General features: G+C 43.3%; 1 protein-coding gene across 1 annotated transcript; it reads left to right on the top strand.

The window, feature by feature from the left end:
- Positions 1-5,904: 5,904 nt before the first annotated feature.
- Positions 5,905-13,723, top strand: LOC119356409 (putative ABC transporter C family member 15). Its single transcript, XM_037623363.1, has 11 exons — positions 5,905-6,112; positions 7,090-9,452; positions 9,613-9,699; positions 9,791-10,456; positions 10,548-10,712; positions 10,886-11,180; positions 11,285-11,499; positions 12,044-12,349; positions 12,804-12,867; positions 12,962-13,201; positions 13,296-13,723. Exons 1-11 carry the CDS (start codon positions 6,016-6,018, stop codon positions 13,397-13,399), a joined length of 4,602 nt encoding a protein of 1,533 aa, XP_037479260.1. The 5' UTR covers positions 5,905-6,015; the 3' UTR covers positions 13,400-13,723.
- The last annotated feature ends 4,866 nt before the right edge of the window (positions 13,724-18,589 follow it).

The raw sequence follows: 18,589 nt of genomic DNA, 5'->3' as shown, positions 1-18,589 counted from the left end.
GAGATATAAGAAGTTTCCCCGATGATTCCTTGTTTGTTGTTACCGGCGGCAAGTACGTACGTGATCGAGATTCGAAAGTGACAAGAGTGGAAAGTGCGACGACGCGTGTACGTACAAGACGCTGCTTATTTGGTTGTGGCGGTGCATTCTCCTTGGTGGCCAGTGCAGACTTCTCAACCTATGGTGACGGGGCTCCAATAATTGCACACGGCGCCTGTCAGGAAAAGGAATATACACCGATGCTTCAGAAAAACCTGGTTTATTTTTTAAGCATCTCTCTAAGCATTTTTTATTGTACAAGGCCTAACGGTACTACAACTTGTGGATCTCGGCCACCTAACCGCTGCAGATCGTGGCTGCATCCATCGATCGACCACCACGCGCAGCAAAAGCGAGCAGGAACCAATGTGCGCTTTCCGATGTCCGATCCATCGCATATGCTCTCAGTCATATCTGCACCAGTAGTTGTTTAACTCTTGTACCTCCAAAAAAAAGTTGTTTAACTCTTGTAGTGTCGCCCTATGCTACGAGCGGGCAGCGCAATTAGAGCATCTACAGCGGCATATCATAAAATATCACCTCTTAAACACCTGCGGACGCGCCCGAGCACGCTCGCAAGCCGTAACGTCAGTGCTCAAATTCGCACAACTACATCCGGACACGTTACACTAGAATTCATAAATCCATACAAAAGCACGCAAAGATAAAAAGCTATGTATCATATAGATCATCTAAGGTACTCCTGGTCGAAGATGTCAACTATCTTCATGCCCGGCTCCGGGCACATGGGTGGCAGCTCCAGCTCCGTCTCCTCCTACTGCTCCGTCCGGCCTCCTCCTCTATCTCCGCATCAAGTTCGGCGAAGAGCACGTCGGTTGCCGCCCGCTCCTGCCGGAGAAACTACGGTTGGCCTTCACATAGGCATCATCCTAGATGGACTCCAGGATGGTCTGCTGCTCTGCCATTTCCGCGGCTTGGGCTACAGCGAACTCTGCCTTCGCATCCTCCATGTTGAAGCTCAGATCCGCCACCTTCATCAGTTCCGGCAGCTGCTCTCCCTCCTCCTCCTCCGGCTCCGGCAAGTCCGGAGGCAGCCCGGCAGCGATGCGACCAGCGTGCCTCGCCTGAATCTCCTCCATGATCTGGTACCGGCGCTCCAGCGTGTGCGTAGCGTACGTGTGATCTTCCGCCAGACCATAGCGATGCCGGAGAGCGTAGGGAGAGGGAGGGAGAGGAGGCGGATTGGGCTCGGATTACGGCGCAGAGAGGGAGGAGGTGCGTGGGCTAGGGTTGGGGGACGCCGGCCGAATTTGGCACCGGGCGGCGAGCCGGGGCGACGCCACGCGATGTTCACACCGCGGTGAAGGAGGAGATGTCCGTTGGACCGCTTGTTTTCTGAACGATTCTGCAAGGGGCCCCATTGTCAGTCCTACCTGGTGGACACGCCCAGACGCCCCCATATCCACTTCATATTTGGATTGAATATGAGGGTGCCGATAAGCACGGACGTTTGAGACTCATTTGAGACGTCCATCCAGATCACATTTTTGTGACCGGTCAGTGACCAGGCGAATTGCCCGGATGTTTGAACTTGTTTGGGGCGCCCGGCCGTAGATGCTCTTAGTCAATTGTGTTGCATCTCACCTTAGTCTTGGCGCTTCAAACTTGTTACCGAGCACTAATTAACTTAGCACTGAGAGAAACTCGAGGAGCTACGTACGTAGGTTAAACTGATCTGGCTGGTTCATTGGAATATTCGAAGTGCAATAGTTGTCTGACAAAGCTCGAGTATTTCTCTCTGTACAAAGTTTGTATTGTACTAGCAAAAGAGTCCGTGCGTTGCAACGGAAGAGAAAACATAACACACTCTCTTAACTCAACAACCATCGCTCAAGACCACAATAGGTTCATCTCCTTTATTTTTTACGAGGCATCATATTTGTGTTGCCGCTTACCCTCCTTCTCACTCTCGCCGGCGATGGCTTCGGTGTTCACACAAAACAATAAAAAAACATGTGTTGAATATGGTTAATCCTAATGCGTCTCTTTCTCCCTCTCTCCTCCCTCTCTCTCTCTCCCTCTCTCTCTCGCTCGCTTTCTCTCACTCTCGCGATGAGAAATCTGTTTTTTTTTTCTGCGATATTTTTTAAAGGTATGCATGTGTAGTTATCGATGTTTCTTTTTGTATGGTTATAGTGGGGTGTTTATTTGCAATCCGGATCGCCGCCGGTATGAAAAAAAATGAATCTTGCACTATAAATTATAAGTTTGCTTCCATAAAAATATTTTAAAAATATTTAACAGGTAAAAGTAACATCATATTTAGATTCCACATATTTTTCTAATAAAATTTCATATATAATATGTTAAAATCGAAGTTACGGTTTAAAAGATACAGATAATTTAGAAAATCATTTGGTTTGACTCAAATATATATTCTAAAATAATATTTAAAAGTACTTAACATGTAAAATAATCTCATAATCATATTCTACATATTTTTCTAATCAAATTTCATATATAACATGTTTAAATCGGAGTTACGGTTTAAAAGATATGGATGATTTTAAAAAGCATTTGTTTGACTTAAATATGATCCGCGGATGAATTACTTAAAAGACATGGATGATTTTAAAAAGCATTTGTTTGACTTAAATATGATCCGCGGATGAATTACTTCAAATCGGAGTTACGGTTTAAAAGATACGGATGATTTTAAAAAGCATTTGTTTGACTTAAACGGTTTGAGTGTGACTTAAATCCGGATGGCGGGTTGATTTAAAAAAAGACAGGGACTTTTGTGTAAAATACAAAAATAACGATTCGTTTTAAGTTAAAACAGAACTGCGGGTTAAATTATCTAAAATCAAGGGACTTTTCTGAAAAATGCCATGACGGACGAAAGAAACCCAATTTATTTTATTATTAGGTAAAGATAAAAATAAAGATAAAGATAAAGATTCATACCGATGTACGCCACATGAAGCCACACACGTACAGCTTGCCTACTGTAGCCAGGCTCTACAGTTTGTACAGCACTAGTACGTGTGGTCTTCTAGAACGTATACAGACGTACGTACGTACGTGCACAAAGGACACTCGTTTGTCGCAGAGAGACGCACGTACGTACGGTGTGATCTGCAGTGCAGTTTTCTGATGTCGCATGCTAGCTGGCCATGCCTATATTGCTGTATAAAGTTTGGGCAGTGATGGTGGATGCATGGCAGCATGGACCGTCGCTTCGCTTGGCCAGGTCGCTCTCAGGCACTCCTTTCGTGTGAAAAAGGCTTGTTCTTTAGGGTAGTAGTGCGATCGAATTAATGCTACCTAGATACATTCGTTTAAGGAACAAATTTAAGACAAGCTTTTTCAAACAGAGAAAGTATATCATAATTATTTGCTGAAAGAAAGCGGGAGTTCATTTAAATCGAAGACAAAACGACCTAATTAAGGTGAGTAGTGCAGCGATGGAGCCCGCGCTTGTCACCATTAACCAATGAAACGGGCTAGTAGTACATAGTACACGTCGCCACGACACGAGGCTGTGACTGTGAGCGATCGAACGCGGCTCGTGAGGCGTGACTGGACTGGAGCTAGCGCCCACAGGACATGAAGCAAGAAGCCGAGCATTACCGGCCGGCCGTGCACTGGCAATGGCACCGCAGCGAATCGAGCGGCATCACGGCTTAGGCTGGTCATAGTGGGGAGTAACTTATATTAGTGTCATGTACATGACACTAGTCTAAGTTATTATCTTCATAATGTAAAGTAACATAGTACTAATGTCTCTTATTTATATTAGCTTGTAGATTCATCTTTTTTGGGAAGCGCTATGTTACAGTAATATATTATGTTACTATAAACACATCTTTCCTTATTAACTACATGTCACATAAGCAAAATTTTCTTAAAGTGCGTTATGTTACTATCTAAGTTACTTCCATTATGACTAGCCTTAGACTACCCACAGTGGGAGTAACATAGATGGTAACATCACATTTATCTAGGCAAAATAGACGATGTGGCATGTAATTAATGAAGAAAAAGAGGCATGTGGTAACATAGCTAGTTACTGTAACATCACACATATCAAGAAAAGATGAGTCTACAACCTAATAAATGAAATGATGCATGGCATAACAAATATATTACTACCCACTGTGAAGATAGTAATATAGACTAATAACGTATGCATGTTACTACTTTAAGTTAGTTTTCATTGTGACTAGTCTTAGGCCAAAGCCAAAGCCAAACCAGGCGCATGCTCACCTTCCCGGAACTCCGCGCGCGCGGCCGTTGCGTTGGGGCCTCGGTTCCTACGCCGAGCGCGCGCCGATCAAGTGGCCCGCGGCCCGCCGTTCCCCCGCCCCACCACCACTCGGCCGTGTCCCCCTTTTCGCCGTGGCCTCCTTTTGCATAGAGGAGGAGCAGACGTGGCCGTCCACCCAGCACGAGCACGTCGGATGGCCGGCCGGCCGGTCCATCGGATAGAAAACGACGACGACGGCGTAAAGCCTGGCCGAGCCCACGCAGCTTTGCCACGCTCGCTAGTGCGCCGTCGCCATCCTGCGTCGCATATAACCTACCACGTACTACCACGTAGTAGTATTCACGTTGGTTTCTGTCTGCTTGTCTCGCACGCGCAACACCGGTGGTAAAAGCCCTCCCTCGCTCGGTTCTGTTTTAAGAATCCGAGTCGACTTGTCACGGCCAAGACCTCGTCATTCACCACTTGCAGCAGCAGCTTGGCGCGCCATGCGTTTGCGTCAGGTGACGACGTTGGGCAGCATGTGCTTGGATTAAGTATATTTATAGTAGTATTTGATGTGCAACCTTTTCTATCTGATTGATTAATTAATTTTGAAGCCAACCCTTTTCTGCTCAAGTTTCGTCGCACTCTCCGGCCTCTAGCTAGCTCTGCACGGCGGCCATGCCATATGATGCAGGCGAGTTAACAAAACCGGCATAGCTTTTCGCCGCGACGGCACGGCACGGCACGGCACCACGTGAGGCCCTTCTCCCGTGGACACCAGACAAATATAAATGTACTTCCGTGCTCAGATTTTCTGGCGCCGTTGCCGTTTTGCGCGCCGATGCATCAGCATATGCGATCGTGCTGCCGGGTCAGAATCAGGAGATGGGGAATATATATAGGGGAGATTTGTTTTGTTTATCATACTGCTACTAATCTCGGCACTGTCCTTGCTCTCTTGTCGTCCGTGGTTAAAGCTGTTCTGCACGTACCTGTCGCGATGGCCACGGCTGCCGTTTGATCGCGTTAACCTCGCCTGGCCGTCCAGTGCGCCGCTGCGCATTGGACGGAAAGCTAGTGATGATGTGCGCCTTCACTTGAATCACAAGGGATGAGATGGAACTGCTGATAATATAAACTCGTGTGGGTTGTGGAAAAGGTGCCTATATCAGGCATAATATTCGCTTTACCACGCTGATTCAAATCATCTATTACAAAGAACTCCATTCGGTACGTAAGACTATATACATATACTACTCCCTCCGTAAAGAAACATAAGAGCGTTTAGATCACTAATTCCATTCGTAAAGAAATATAAAAACGTTTAGATCACTAACTCCCTTCGTAAAGAAATATAAGGGCATCAGGGGGGAGTACCAATATACTAAAATCCACACGATTCAGTTGAATAGTCACCGCACCCTAAACAGTTTGCCATACCAAATTGACGATTCTCCTTACCAAGCAAGCATCAAATCGGTAGGACATGGACATGCATACAGATCCACTATGCATGCATGGTGCACCAGACCAGAGCAGCCGGGTGAAAACCGCACCGCATTTCTTTTCATTTCTGGATCCTCTGCCACGGCGTGCTCTGCATTACACGCCAAAGCTGCGCCCATCAGGGCCAAAGCCCAAAGGGTCTCCCCGCCTCCTCCGTATATCACCGTCGCCACCTCTCCCTCCCTCCCTCGTTCCCTTCTCTCCCTCCCTCCCTCTCTCTCTCTCACTCACATTTTGCCACAGACCCTCAGTGCGCCATGGACGAAGGAGGAGGGGGCCTGCACTCGCCTCCTCTCGCGAGGGTGCAGGAGATGTTCCTCCTCCGCGCCGCGGCTTTGCTCGGCGATTCGCCAAGTAAGTCTTGATCCATCCCCATCCCGCCTGCATGCACACGGCAGGTTCATCCATCCATGCATCCGATTCTTCTCCTCTCCTCGAGTCGATTGCACTGCATGGCTTTCCTCAGCCCCCGCTCCTTTGGTATTGCTTTTCTGGGCCTGCAAACGAATGGATTCTGCAAGAAATTTCGAGTCTTATTAGTAAGGGTTTGTTTGTTTGGTTGTTTTTTTGTGTTCCAACGAGGGTATAACTGCAGAAGAATGTGCCCGTAATTTAGTTGGCACTCGGTGGTTTGTGTGGAATGTGTTCATTTGTTATGTAACTAAGTGAGGCTCAATTTTGCTTCCCCGAAAAAAAATCGCTGCATTAATTAATTTACCTACAGGAATGTTTGGCTGGGCCAATCAACTTGTAGGTTCAAAACATGCTCCTGAAAGGAAATTTTGCAAACTGGAGCGATAACAGCCAGGTCAAGGGCAATGATCAGCGTTCCGTTTTAATCCTAAAATCCTTTCTGCAAAAAGATGATATCACTCTGACTAACAAACACTCCTATGCAGCTCTCTAAAAGAAACCAAGGATGATAGTACATCTTTTCTAGACCTTTTTGCCCCTGCCACTATCAGTCTCTTTTAACATGACATTTATACTGACATTAAGGAATGAGGAATATTCATGTGAATAAGTAAGTGGAATAATAGAAGAATATACTATGGTTTTTAATCTTGTGGGGTTCCACTGTTGCTGGTAGAACTAGCTTGGACAAAATATATCAACAAATCAAGTCTTTGCCAAAGTGGACCAGTGTCTTACTCAGGGGATTCCAGTTTTCCTAAAAAGCATGGGATTCCAGTTTTCATAAAAAAGCATGTTGTTTATTGTTTTCTTGAACATTCATGACATAACTGCAGCTACTATGTTATATTCATAAAGTTGGATAACTTATTCTGTTGTCGATTCTTGACACACAAATTTGCTATACAACATTGCAGGTTCCATTGTATCGCAATACCTGCGAGAATGGCCAGAAGTATATTCACCTTGTTTCTGGACGAGCACTTTTGTATTGATACAACTGGTATTTATCTCGAGTATCGCGGCTCAGTATCTGTTCAAGAGAATCAGATGGTGCAGGCAGAGATTGAAGACTGCAACTCCTGAAAGCAATAAGCATTCTAATCAGGAACAACAGAATGCAGACATAAAGCTGGGCGTCTCATATCAAGCAAGCAAAGTCTGCTGCCTGCTTATATTAGCCACTCATGTCCTGAGGATATTCTTTCTGCAGTTACAAGGAAGAATAAGTGGTTGCAAGTACCCACCTTTTGTTCTGGGTGAAGGCATACAGGTGCTCTCCTGGATAATATTGTCACTAGCAGTATTCAGTCTACAGAAGACAAATTCTGCAAAGCATCCGCTCATTATTCGGGCATGGTTGATACTTAGCTTTCTGCAATCAGTAATCAGTGTGATATTTGATCTCAGGTTCAGTTTATCAGATCATGGATATGTGGGGTTTGCCGAATTGATGGACCTGTTCACACTTGTTATCTGCTCTTATTTGTTTGCAATTTCTGCCAGAGGAAAAACAGGAATCATCTCAATAAACAGCGGCATAACAGAGCCACTATTGAGTCCATCTGCAGGACAGCAGACAGAAACCAAAAGGACATGTCTGTATGGCAGGGCAAGCGTTCTGGACCTCGTCACCTTCTCGTGGATGGGTCCTCTATTTGCTACTGGATATAAGAAACCTCTAGATAAGAATGATGTGCCAGATATTGATGAAAGGGACTATGCCGATTTGCTCTCTGATTCATTTAAAAGGATCCTGGCAGATGTTGAACGCAGGCATGGTTTGAGTACTTTATCAATCTATAGAGCAATGTTCCTATTTATTAGAAGAAAAGCAATAATCAACGCAGTATTTGCGATCCTATGTGCATGTGCGTCCTATGTTGGACCATCACTGATTAATGACTTGGTGAGGTTCCTCGGGGGAGAGAGGAAGTATGGACTGAAAAAAGGTTATATTCTTGCTGCTGCATTTTTAAGTGCCAAAGTTGTGGAGACAGTAGCTCAGAGGCAGTGGATTTTTGGGGCTCGACGGCTCGGGATGCGGCTACGAGCTGCTTTGATATCCCACATCTATCAAAAGGGGCTCCGGTTATCCTGCAGTGCAAGGCAAAAGCATACCAGTGGAGAGATCATAAACTACATGAGTGTAGATATACAGAGGATAACCGATGTTATATGGTACACAAACTACATTTGGATGTTACCCATACAGCTTTCTCTAGCAGTCTATGTTCTCTATCTAAACCTAGGGGCTGGAGCATGGGCTGGTTTAGCAGCAACACTGGTAATAATGGCTTGCAATATTCCTCTGACCAGACTGCAGAAAAGGTTGCAATCAGAGATCATGGCTGCTAAAGACAACAGAATGAAGGCAACAACGGAAGTACTTAGAAGCATGAAAATACTGAAACTTCAAGCATGGGATACAGAGTACCTTCAAAAGCTAGAAGCTTTGCGAAGGGAGGAGCACAATTGGTTGTGGAAATCTGTGAGGTTGACAGCTTTCACAACATTCATATTTTGGGGGTCCCCTGCATTCATATCCTCCATAACATTCGGTACATGTATATTGATGGGGATTCCTCTAACAGCTGGTACTGTTTTGTCTGCTCTTGCAACGTTCCGGATGCTACAAGATCCAATCTTCACACTTCCCGATTTACTTTCGGTGTTTGCTCAAGGAAAAGTTTCAGCTGATCGAGTAGCACAATACCTCCAGGAAGAAGAATTGAAAGACGATGCAATTACAGAAGTACCAAGGAGTGCCACAGACTATGATGTGGAGATTGATCATGGAGCATTCAGCTGGGAACTTGAAACCACATCTCCAACTATAACAGATGTAAATTTAAAAGTAAAGAGAGGGATGAAAGTAGCAATCTGTGGAATGGTCGGCTCTGGGAAATCCAGTCTATTATCATGCATACTTGGGGAGATGCCTAAGCTAGCCGGGGCCGTGAGGGTCAGTGGGAGCAGAGCATATGTTCCTCAGACTGCCTGGATCCTGTCTGGGAACATCAGAGACAACATTCTGTTTGGAAACCCATATGACAAGGAAAAGTACGAAAAGATAATACAAGCTTGTGCATTGACTAAAGATCTTGAGCTATTTGCAAATGGTGATTTGACAGAGATTGGAGAAAGAGGAATTAACATGAGTGGTGGACAGAAGCAGCGGATTCAGATTGCAAGGTCAGTGTACGAGGATGCAGATATATATCTCTTTGATGATCCCTTCAGTGCAGTAGATGCTCACACCGGAGCCCAACTTTTCAAGGTTTGTTTATTTAGTGTCCATAAACCCATAAATGTGTCCATAATTTAGTCGCATATGATTCGAACACGATAAATATCACTACTTTTCCTTATTATTCAGTGGTTTAGAGACATCAGTCTGCATAAATGCTAACAGAATGAACTACTATATTATTCTACAGGATTGCCTGATGGGGATGCTTAAAGATAAAACGATATTGTATGTGACCCATCAAGTTGAATTTCTTCCAGCTGCAGACCTTATACTAGTAAGTATATAACAAAATGCTTTTGTTCGTAAATAATACATGTATGTTCATGTTAATATGTAAAATAACCAAGAGGGGTACAAAATAATAGGTGATGCAGGATGGGAAGATTGTGCAGAAAGGAAGATTTGATGATCTTCTTAAACAGAACATAGGATTTGAAGCCATAGTCGGAGCCCATAGTCAGGCAATTGACTCTGTTATAAATGCCGAGAGTTCCAGCAGAAATTTGTCAACAGAGAGCCAAAAGTTAGCAGATAGTGATGATGAGTTTGAGAGAGAAAACGACACTGATGATCAAGTTCAGGGCATAATTAAGCAAGAGTCTGAACACGATGTCTCGCAAGGTCTCAATGAAAAAGGAAGGCTGACACAAGAGGAAGAACGAGAAAAGGGAGGAATTGGCAAGACGGTCTACTGGGCATACCTGACGGCTATTCATGGTGGCGCATTAGCACCAGTAATAGTGGCGGCACAGTCATTCTTCCAAATATTCCAAGTAGCAAGCAACTATTGGATGGCATGGGCGTGTCCTCCAACATCTGCAACCACTCCAAGAGTTGGATTAGGCCTTCTTTTGTCTGTATACTTAGTGCTATCTATAGGAAGTGCACTATGTGTTTTTGGTCGGTCTATGCTTGTGTCACTTGTTGGCCTGTTAACAGCAGAGAAGTTCTTCAAGAATATGCTCCATTGCATTCTCCGAGCTCCCATGTCCTTCTTTGATTCCACACCCACTGGCAGGATCCTAAACAGGGTTGGTGTTCAATTACTCCTCACATCAATTCTGTACTGCCTTGTTCCCACGCACCTTAAAATTAATAACTGTGTACTGTACATTGTAACAGGTCTCCAGTGACCAAAGTGTTTTAGATCTGGAAATAGCAAGCAAGCTTGGTTGGTGCGCGTTTTCAGTTATACAAATTCTGGGGACCATTGGAGTTATGTCACAAGTTGCGTGGCCAGTTTTTGCCATCTTTATTCCAGTGACAGCAATCTGTTATGTGTTTCAAGTAAGAGCTCCCCACTATGATATTCTTGCACTAGATTTAACTTGTCCTAGTACATTGTATGCACCAATTTACTTCTGTGCACGATGAATTCCAGGAAGCCATAAGTGCAAATTTCCTCCTTGATAGATTCTTTTAACAAAGCACTGAATCCAATATTTTCCTGTGACATGCAGAGGTACTACATACCAACAGCGAGAGAGCTGGCTCGTCTCTCACAAATTCAAAGGGCTCCAATCCTCCATCATTTCGCGGAATCACTTACAGGAGCGGCAAGTATTAGAGCATATGGACAGAAAGACCGTTTCAGAAAAGCAAACATCAGTCTTGTTAACAACCACTCACGACCATGGTTCCATAACATCTCAGCTATCGAGTGGCTTTGCTTCAGGCTAAACATGCTATCTAACTTTGTCTTTGCCTTTTCTTTGACTCTGTTGGTGAGTCTTCCCGAAGGTTTTATAAATCCAAGTAAGTTTTTTCATGCAGACAAGTTATAGTTGATTCATTTTTGCAGTCTATACTCCGATCACTGATTTTTGGTGGCTGCAAAACTGACATAATTGTATGTACAGGCATCGCTGGACTTGCAGTGACTTATGCACTGAACCTCAATGGGCAGTTGTCATCTATAACCTGGAACATTTGCAACACAGAGAATAAAATGATTTCAGTTGAAAGAATAATGCAGTACTCAAGGATCCCTAGTGAGGCTCCTCTAATAGTTGACGATCACCGGCCCCCAAACAGCTGGCCAAAGGATGGGACTATTAATATAAGAAATTTGGAGGTATGCATGATGTTACTGCGAGTTATCACTTATGGCTAACCACCCTAAATAAGCACGCGTATGCATATGTATATGACATAATATTTATTCTATCGCTGGGGTATATTAGCCTACAAACACAACTTATTAAGTTTGAATAAACATTTGCTCTATAGCAGGCTAAACCAGCTTGCAGAAATATCTTCCCAAGCAACACTCATATTAGAAAAGCTCATAGTTCATAACAGTTTAATGTTCTATCAGAAAAAGAGAATAGTTGGATAATCCAGGACAGACTAATCATGACTTGTATGGAACGATACAAAATTACATGGTACATGTTGAAAAATAAAAAGACATATGAGAAAATGAACAACAAAAGTGGCAGATAAAAGAATGCTTGCTGAGTTATTGACATATAAGCAAACCCTTACATTCTCTACAATATAGTAGAAGGGAAGCTCGTACTTTTTAATAAAATATAATCTCTTTTATTTTTGTATTTTCTTGTAAAATATGTGCATGCTCAGATGAGGCCACCTAATGTAACTATTTGCTTTTACAGGTTCGATATGCAGAGCATCTCCCATCTGTTTTAAGAAATATATCATGTACAATTCCAGGACGGAAGAAGGTGGGGATTGTTGGACGTACCGGAAGTGGAAAGTCAACTTTGATTCAAGCACTTTTCCGGATTGTTGAACCAAGGGTAGGAACAATAGAAATTGACGATGTTGATCTCAGCAAAATCGGGTTGCATGATTTACGAGGCAGACTTAGCATCATCCCACAAGATCCAACCATGTTTGAGGGCACAGTGAGAGGAAATCTTGATCCACTGAATGAATATTCTGACCAACATATATGGGAGGTAAATAAGTCAATTATACATGTTTTAATTATAAGAGAGTAAATTATATAGCATGTGCAGCAAAAGAGAGCCTAACACCTCGTATCATTGCTCATTATTGCCAATAGTCCATGTTGCAAAACAATAGTTCTGGATAATGGTATCTTTTCAACGTAAATATCAATAACCGTTTATGCTGATAAAATATGATCTCGTGATTATGTTAATCTATGAAAGGTCAAAATTTCTGACAGCGTACTCTAGGAAACATATTTGGATGGTCACTTTTACAATTGCAAATACCGAAGCTGATGCAATGTTTCATACAGATTGCAACCTTATCAAATCTATTCTTCAAATATATCTATATAATGAACAAAAAGAACAGGAGAAATTGTCGAAAAATTGTAATGGTTAAAAGAACGGAAAGATGTAATTCCTCTACTGAACACAAGTGTACATTTCTTTTGGCCAGACATTGGACAAATGCCAGCTTGGTGACATAGTTCGTCAAAGCCCAAAGAAGCTGGACTCAACAGGTTTGTTTTTGTGTACAATAGCACACATATGCTAGATTGGCTAAGAGATTATGTATATCTCCATTGAGATGATCAAATAAGATTTCTACTGCAGTTGTCGAAAATGGGGAAAACTGGAGTGTCGGACAGAGGCAGTTGTTTTGCCTGGGAAGGGTTCTACTGAAGCGAAGCAATGTCCTTGTCCTCGATGAGGCAACTGCTTCAGTTGACTCATCTACAGATGCAATTATCCAGCAAACACTCCGTGAGGAGTTTGGGGACTGCACGGTGCTGACAGTAGCACATAGAATTCACACAGTTATCGACAGTGATCTTATTCTCGTCTTCAGCGAAGGTAAGCCAGGTCATCGAAGAACCCAAAATATTTATCCACATTTTAGGACCTAGCTGCTGCAGTGCTAAGATCCGTACTCGTTTGTGCTGAGCAGGAAGAATTATAGAATACGACACGCCGTCGAGATTACTGGAGGACGAGAACTCTGAATTCTCCAGGCTCATCAAGGAGTACTCACGGAGATCCAAGGGGTTCTAAAGCACCACAAACAATTGAACGGCGGCGAAATCGGCATGAACCCAACTAGGCGCACAGCAGAGCCCGGCAGAAAGACCGCTCACACACACCACACGGCCTTTCTCCAGACGACAAGCACTCACGAAACCCACCCAGACAAAGACGATATAGGATGTACAATGGACGGGACTAGCTAGATTATTCAGGCGATTTGGAAAAATTATCAAAGCCATGTAATGTAATACAGTACAGTAGCACTATGTAAAATGCTCTCTGATGTGATGTCAGAAAGATCGAGTATATGTAGCTACTCTGTGTGCGTTGTCCGTGCGCAATCGCTTTTCAGTTCAAGAAGTTCCTGAATTGGGTTCGCAGCGGCCAGCGGGGTGCTTACCTGCGGGCTGCGGCGTGTCGAGCCAGGCATTCCGTCGAGCAGGTGGCGCGCGGAGCCCTGCAACAAGGAGCTCGGCAGGATCCGCGAGAGCATACACTGATCAGAGCGCAAGCATCGTACCGAAGCCGGTAGAGTAGCGGCGACGCCTGCCGATTTAGCTAGGCACTCGCTACCTTCCTGGGATTTTCAGCGGTGGCGGTGTGAGGATTGAGGAAGCCGACGAGTAGCCAGACAGCATGTCCCGCTCAAGGTTTCCCTCCCCTAGTAGAAACCCAAAAATATGGCACCCATAGTTTTCCTCTCGTAAAATACGTACTGTATATAGTACTCAAAATAAGGAAAACACAAAATATCTTTTCAGTCCTGTAATGTCGATGGCTTGTAAGTGAATTTTTATTTTATTAATGAGACACGTATTACTACGTAAAAAAACTGATGTCACAACAACATCACTTTATTTATTAATATTATTCCAAATAAAAATTAGTAATATTGTATCATTTCTGCCTCAACTTAAATAACATCATTGTATGGTGCGAGCAAGGCAGTGTTGAGGGCGGCCAGCCTGCTCAGCTCAGTGAATTCCTCGAGCCGCGCATCAACATCCCGCCCCGGCGGAATACCACTAAGCTAAACCCAGCCGTAGGCGACAAGGCCCCGCGTCTTCTCCACACAGTCAGACAACACAAATGGCGGTGGCCCATCGGTGTCGCTGCTGTTATCGCCACGGTAGTCTCTGAGCAAGGCGGTGCAGACGTCTAGGACGCTCACCATGACGTTGCAGTCCACCTCACAAAAGTTGAGGCGACGCGCTGTTGATGTGCCGTTCTTGGCGCTTCATAGCATTTCCTTGATCTTGCCACTCGCAGTGACTAAGCTACCCCTGAGGACGTCGACACCGATGAGCGCCAGGTCACGAAGGTCCTTAGCCTCAACCGTCCGGTTGTTTGACTATAGTGTTGAGATGCAGAATTCCCCTGTGATTTCTTGGACTTTTTCAGAGTTGATTGAAGCATTCTTGCATGCTTGCACCAATAAATTGGTCGCAGGCTTTCCAGCACCGACATTGCTAGCTTGAGCAGCGATAGCCATGGAAAGGAGCATGGTAACAATGGCGGAGACGAACATGGATGTCGTAGATATAGTTGCCATAACTACGAGGCTATCTAGAAAGGCAAAGTTGTATGAATGATGAGAGAGACAGAGATAAATGATGTAGAAGGTTGTACTGGACAGAGATGGATGAAGGCGATGTACGTTTGTTGAGATTTATATATATAGTGGATACAACGGGGTTTCATAAATGCAATATATACAACTTGGCCACGGTTATGCAATCATTATTGACCACTCTGTGCACATATATGTATGTGTTCATGCTCATTTTGGATCTCATGTTATTAGTCAGTCCTAACTTGCATAAATTCGTCACCTCGATGTTCATATATTCATTAATGCAACACACATTGATGATGGATACCCAAATTATTTAGTGTGCGCTTTACTCACAAATACCCTAGTGCCTATTTTGGATATCCTCCTGCTAATATGTCTTAACTTCTAATAATAATACTAAATATATTTGTATGCTGGCCAATGACAGACATAGGAAGAAATGAATTTTCACGCCAAACCATGCCGAGGGACAAATTGCGAGAGACCGACATCTCAAACGCAATATTACTAATTATTACAAAGACTTTTTGGCATGCATTATCAAAGCTTGGCCACGGATATGCAATCATTATTGTCCACTCTACGCACATATATGTATGTGTTGATGATCATTTTGGATCTCATGTTGTTAATGGCTCCCAACATACATAAATCCGCCACTTTGTTGTTCAGATATTCACTAATGCAACACATAGTGATGATGGATAGCCAAATTATTTTTGTTTGCACTTTACTCGCATATACGCTAGTGCCTATTTTGGACATCCTCCTATTGATATGTCAAGCTTCTAATGATAATATGAAATACTTTCATATGCTGTCCAATGACAGACATAGGATGAAAATAATTTTCATGCCGAACCAATATGAGGGACGGATTGCGGGAGATCGACGTCTCAAACACTTCGCTAATATTACAAAGATCTTTTTGGCACACATCATCAAAGCGTACTGTCCACTCTATGCACATATATGTATGTGTTGATGCTTATTTTGGATACCATGTTATTAATCGGTCCTAACTTGCATAAATTTGCCACCTCGCTGTTCAGATATTCATTAATGCCCCACATATTGATGATGGATACCGAAATTATTTAATGTGCACTTTACTCACAGATACGCTAGTGCCTATTTTGGATATCCTTCTATTAATATGTCTAACCTCTATTAATAATTTGAAATACTTTCACATGCTAGCCAATGGCTGACATTGGAAGAAATGATTTTTCACGCCGAACCAAGATAAGGGACGAATTACGGGAGATCGACGTCTCAAATACTACACCACTAGTTATTACACATATCTTTTTGGACCTCCAATCTCCCCATTAATCACATCCTAGAAAGTGGTAAAATTTGGCCGAGAAGGCATCTAGCCCAAGAGCCTTGTTATGTTCCGTCTAAAAAACCGCATCCTTAATTTCTTCTTCGGAGAAGGGGATGTTAAAACTCATTTTCTGCCTCTGATACATACAGGGTATCATCTACTAAGAATACATCAATAGTAAATTACTTTTGATTGAAGGGAACAAGCACAATCAAAGATATCATCTACCAAGGACACGCCAATGGTATAGTTGTTTAACGAGTTGCACATAGAAAACCTTGACATAGCCAAGTCAAGGTTTTCTATGTGCTACTAAGGATATCATCTTTTTTGATAAATGACATTTCATAGAATTGATATATCAAGGTGATATAATCGCATCGAAAGAAAGTCCGGCCACTGCATAGCTTGATGCACACAGCCAATAAGTCCAACCGACCCAAAAATAAATATCGTTTTACAGCTAAAATAATAAAACAGTCCAGCCTATGGTGTGGCAGATCCTATCCGAAGATCACACCGCCATCCACGGGGGGAGAAAACCTCCCTGCTGTACGCTCCAGCCGTGTAGACGCCATCATAAAAAGGTCCCTATCCTCCGACATCTGCAGGATAGACCAAGTACGGAGCCATCACGTACATACATGAATAACCTGCATAGAAGATGAGACACATCTATTATTAAAAACCACATCATTTCTGGTAAGCCACAATGCCCAACATAAGGCAGCCGCCCCCATAAAAATATATGCAAAATATGTTTATCAATACCCCGCAACCAGTTGCTGAACATGTTATATGCACTACATGCGGGGTATAAATTTGAAGCTACTTGAACTATGACCCAAACTGCTCGAGCGAACTTACATTCAAAAAATAAGTATTTAATAGACTCGTCATGTTGGCAAAAGACACATGTCTTGATACCTTGCTAATTGTGTTGTGCCAGATTATCTCTAGTTAAAATGACCCCTCTATTTAGAAACCAGAGAAATATCTTCATTCTTAGAGGACTTTTAAACTTCCACTAAGAATATCATCTACTAAGGACACGCAAATGGTACAGTTGTTTAACGAGTTGCATACAGAAAACCTTGACATCGAACATTTAAACTCCCTGGAAATTATTTACTGCCTAAAACCAAGGTCTGGTGCCTTCTTCACACATCCGGGCAACTCAAATGGCGGTGGCTCGTCGTTGTCACTGACGTTATCGCCGCGGTAGTACTTGAGAAAGGCATCGCAGACGTTCAAGATGCTCGTTGTGACGTTGTAGTACACCTTGTAAAAAATAGAGTGAATTTCACTTTTTACCCCATATTTATACATTTGTGATACTAATTACCCCTTCGAGTGAAAATTCGTCTAGAATACCCCTTTTGAAATCTTTGGACCCTTGTTTTTTGATGCGTGTCCATCAGGTAAGGTGTGAGGTGACGTCCTGTATCCAAAAACATGTGGACGGCCACAAGGAGTGGAACAGATAGACAAGAGAAGCTTGGACAAGATCGCCAATGATGCCCTCCGATCCTTACAGTTTTTTTTACAAATCAATGACGCAACATGCCGATCCTATCGACCATAAACAGACAAAATGTAAAACTGGGTAAAACCGTGTTAAAAGTCTCCAAAATCTGACATTTCGATAAAAATTCCGCTAAATAGGGTAATATGTGTCACAAATATACAACTACAAGGTAAAAAATGGAATTCACTCTAAAAAAATAAGGCGGCGTGCCGTTCTTGGCGCTTTGTAGCACTTCCTTGACCTTGGGATTTTTAGCGGTGGCTGTGTGATGCTGTCGTAGTAGCATTTGAAAGTGACGGTACAGCCTATTTTCTTCTCTAGTCCACAGTTGTCACAACTTATACTAGAAAGTTCTCCAATCGATCAATAAACTGAAGCTTAGTTAAGAAAATTCAGAGAAATAGGGAGGAACAAAGAAAGGGATGCGAGAGAGGCCGAGCCAACTGGAAACACTCCCTTTGACGTGCCAAAAGTAACGGCAAACCACTCCCTTTGACGTGCGCCCTTGGATGCTCATGAAGGAAATGGTACTGAAAGATCTGAGTTGCTCAATAATAACCAAAATAATCCCGCTGTCGATTTTGTTAGGCTATTTATCTTCCGTTCATGACAATTCCCCCACCCCCTAAGATGACACTCGCCGTTGAGTTTGATTACTTGGAAACACTGTCTGAATGAACTCTTCATCCTCCCAGCTGGTTGTTGTCTCCAGTAAATTCACCCATAGCCTCAGCTGCGAGCTCCGCTATCTCACCATCATGCTGCACGACGACGAGGCCGTGA

The sequence above is a fragment of the Triticum dicoccoides genome, chromosome 2A (assembly GCF_002162155.2).
Source record: "Triticum dicoccoides isolate Atlit2015 ecotype Zavitan chromosome 2A, WEW_v2.0, whole genome shotgun sequence".
Classification (NCBI taxonomy): domain Eukaryota; kingdom Viridiplantae; phylum Streptophyta; class Magnoliopsida; order Poales; family Poaceae; genus Triticum; species Triticum dicoccoides.
This window is presented reverse-complemented; position numbering and strand designations above follow the sequence as displayed.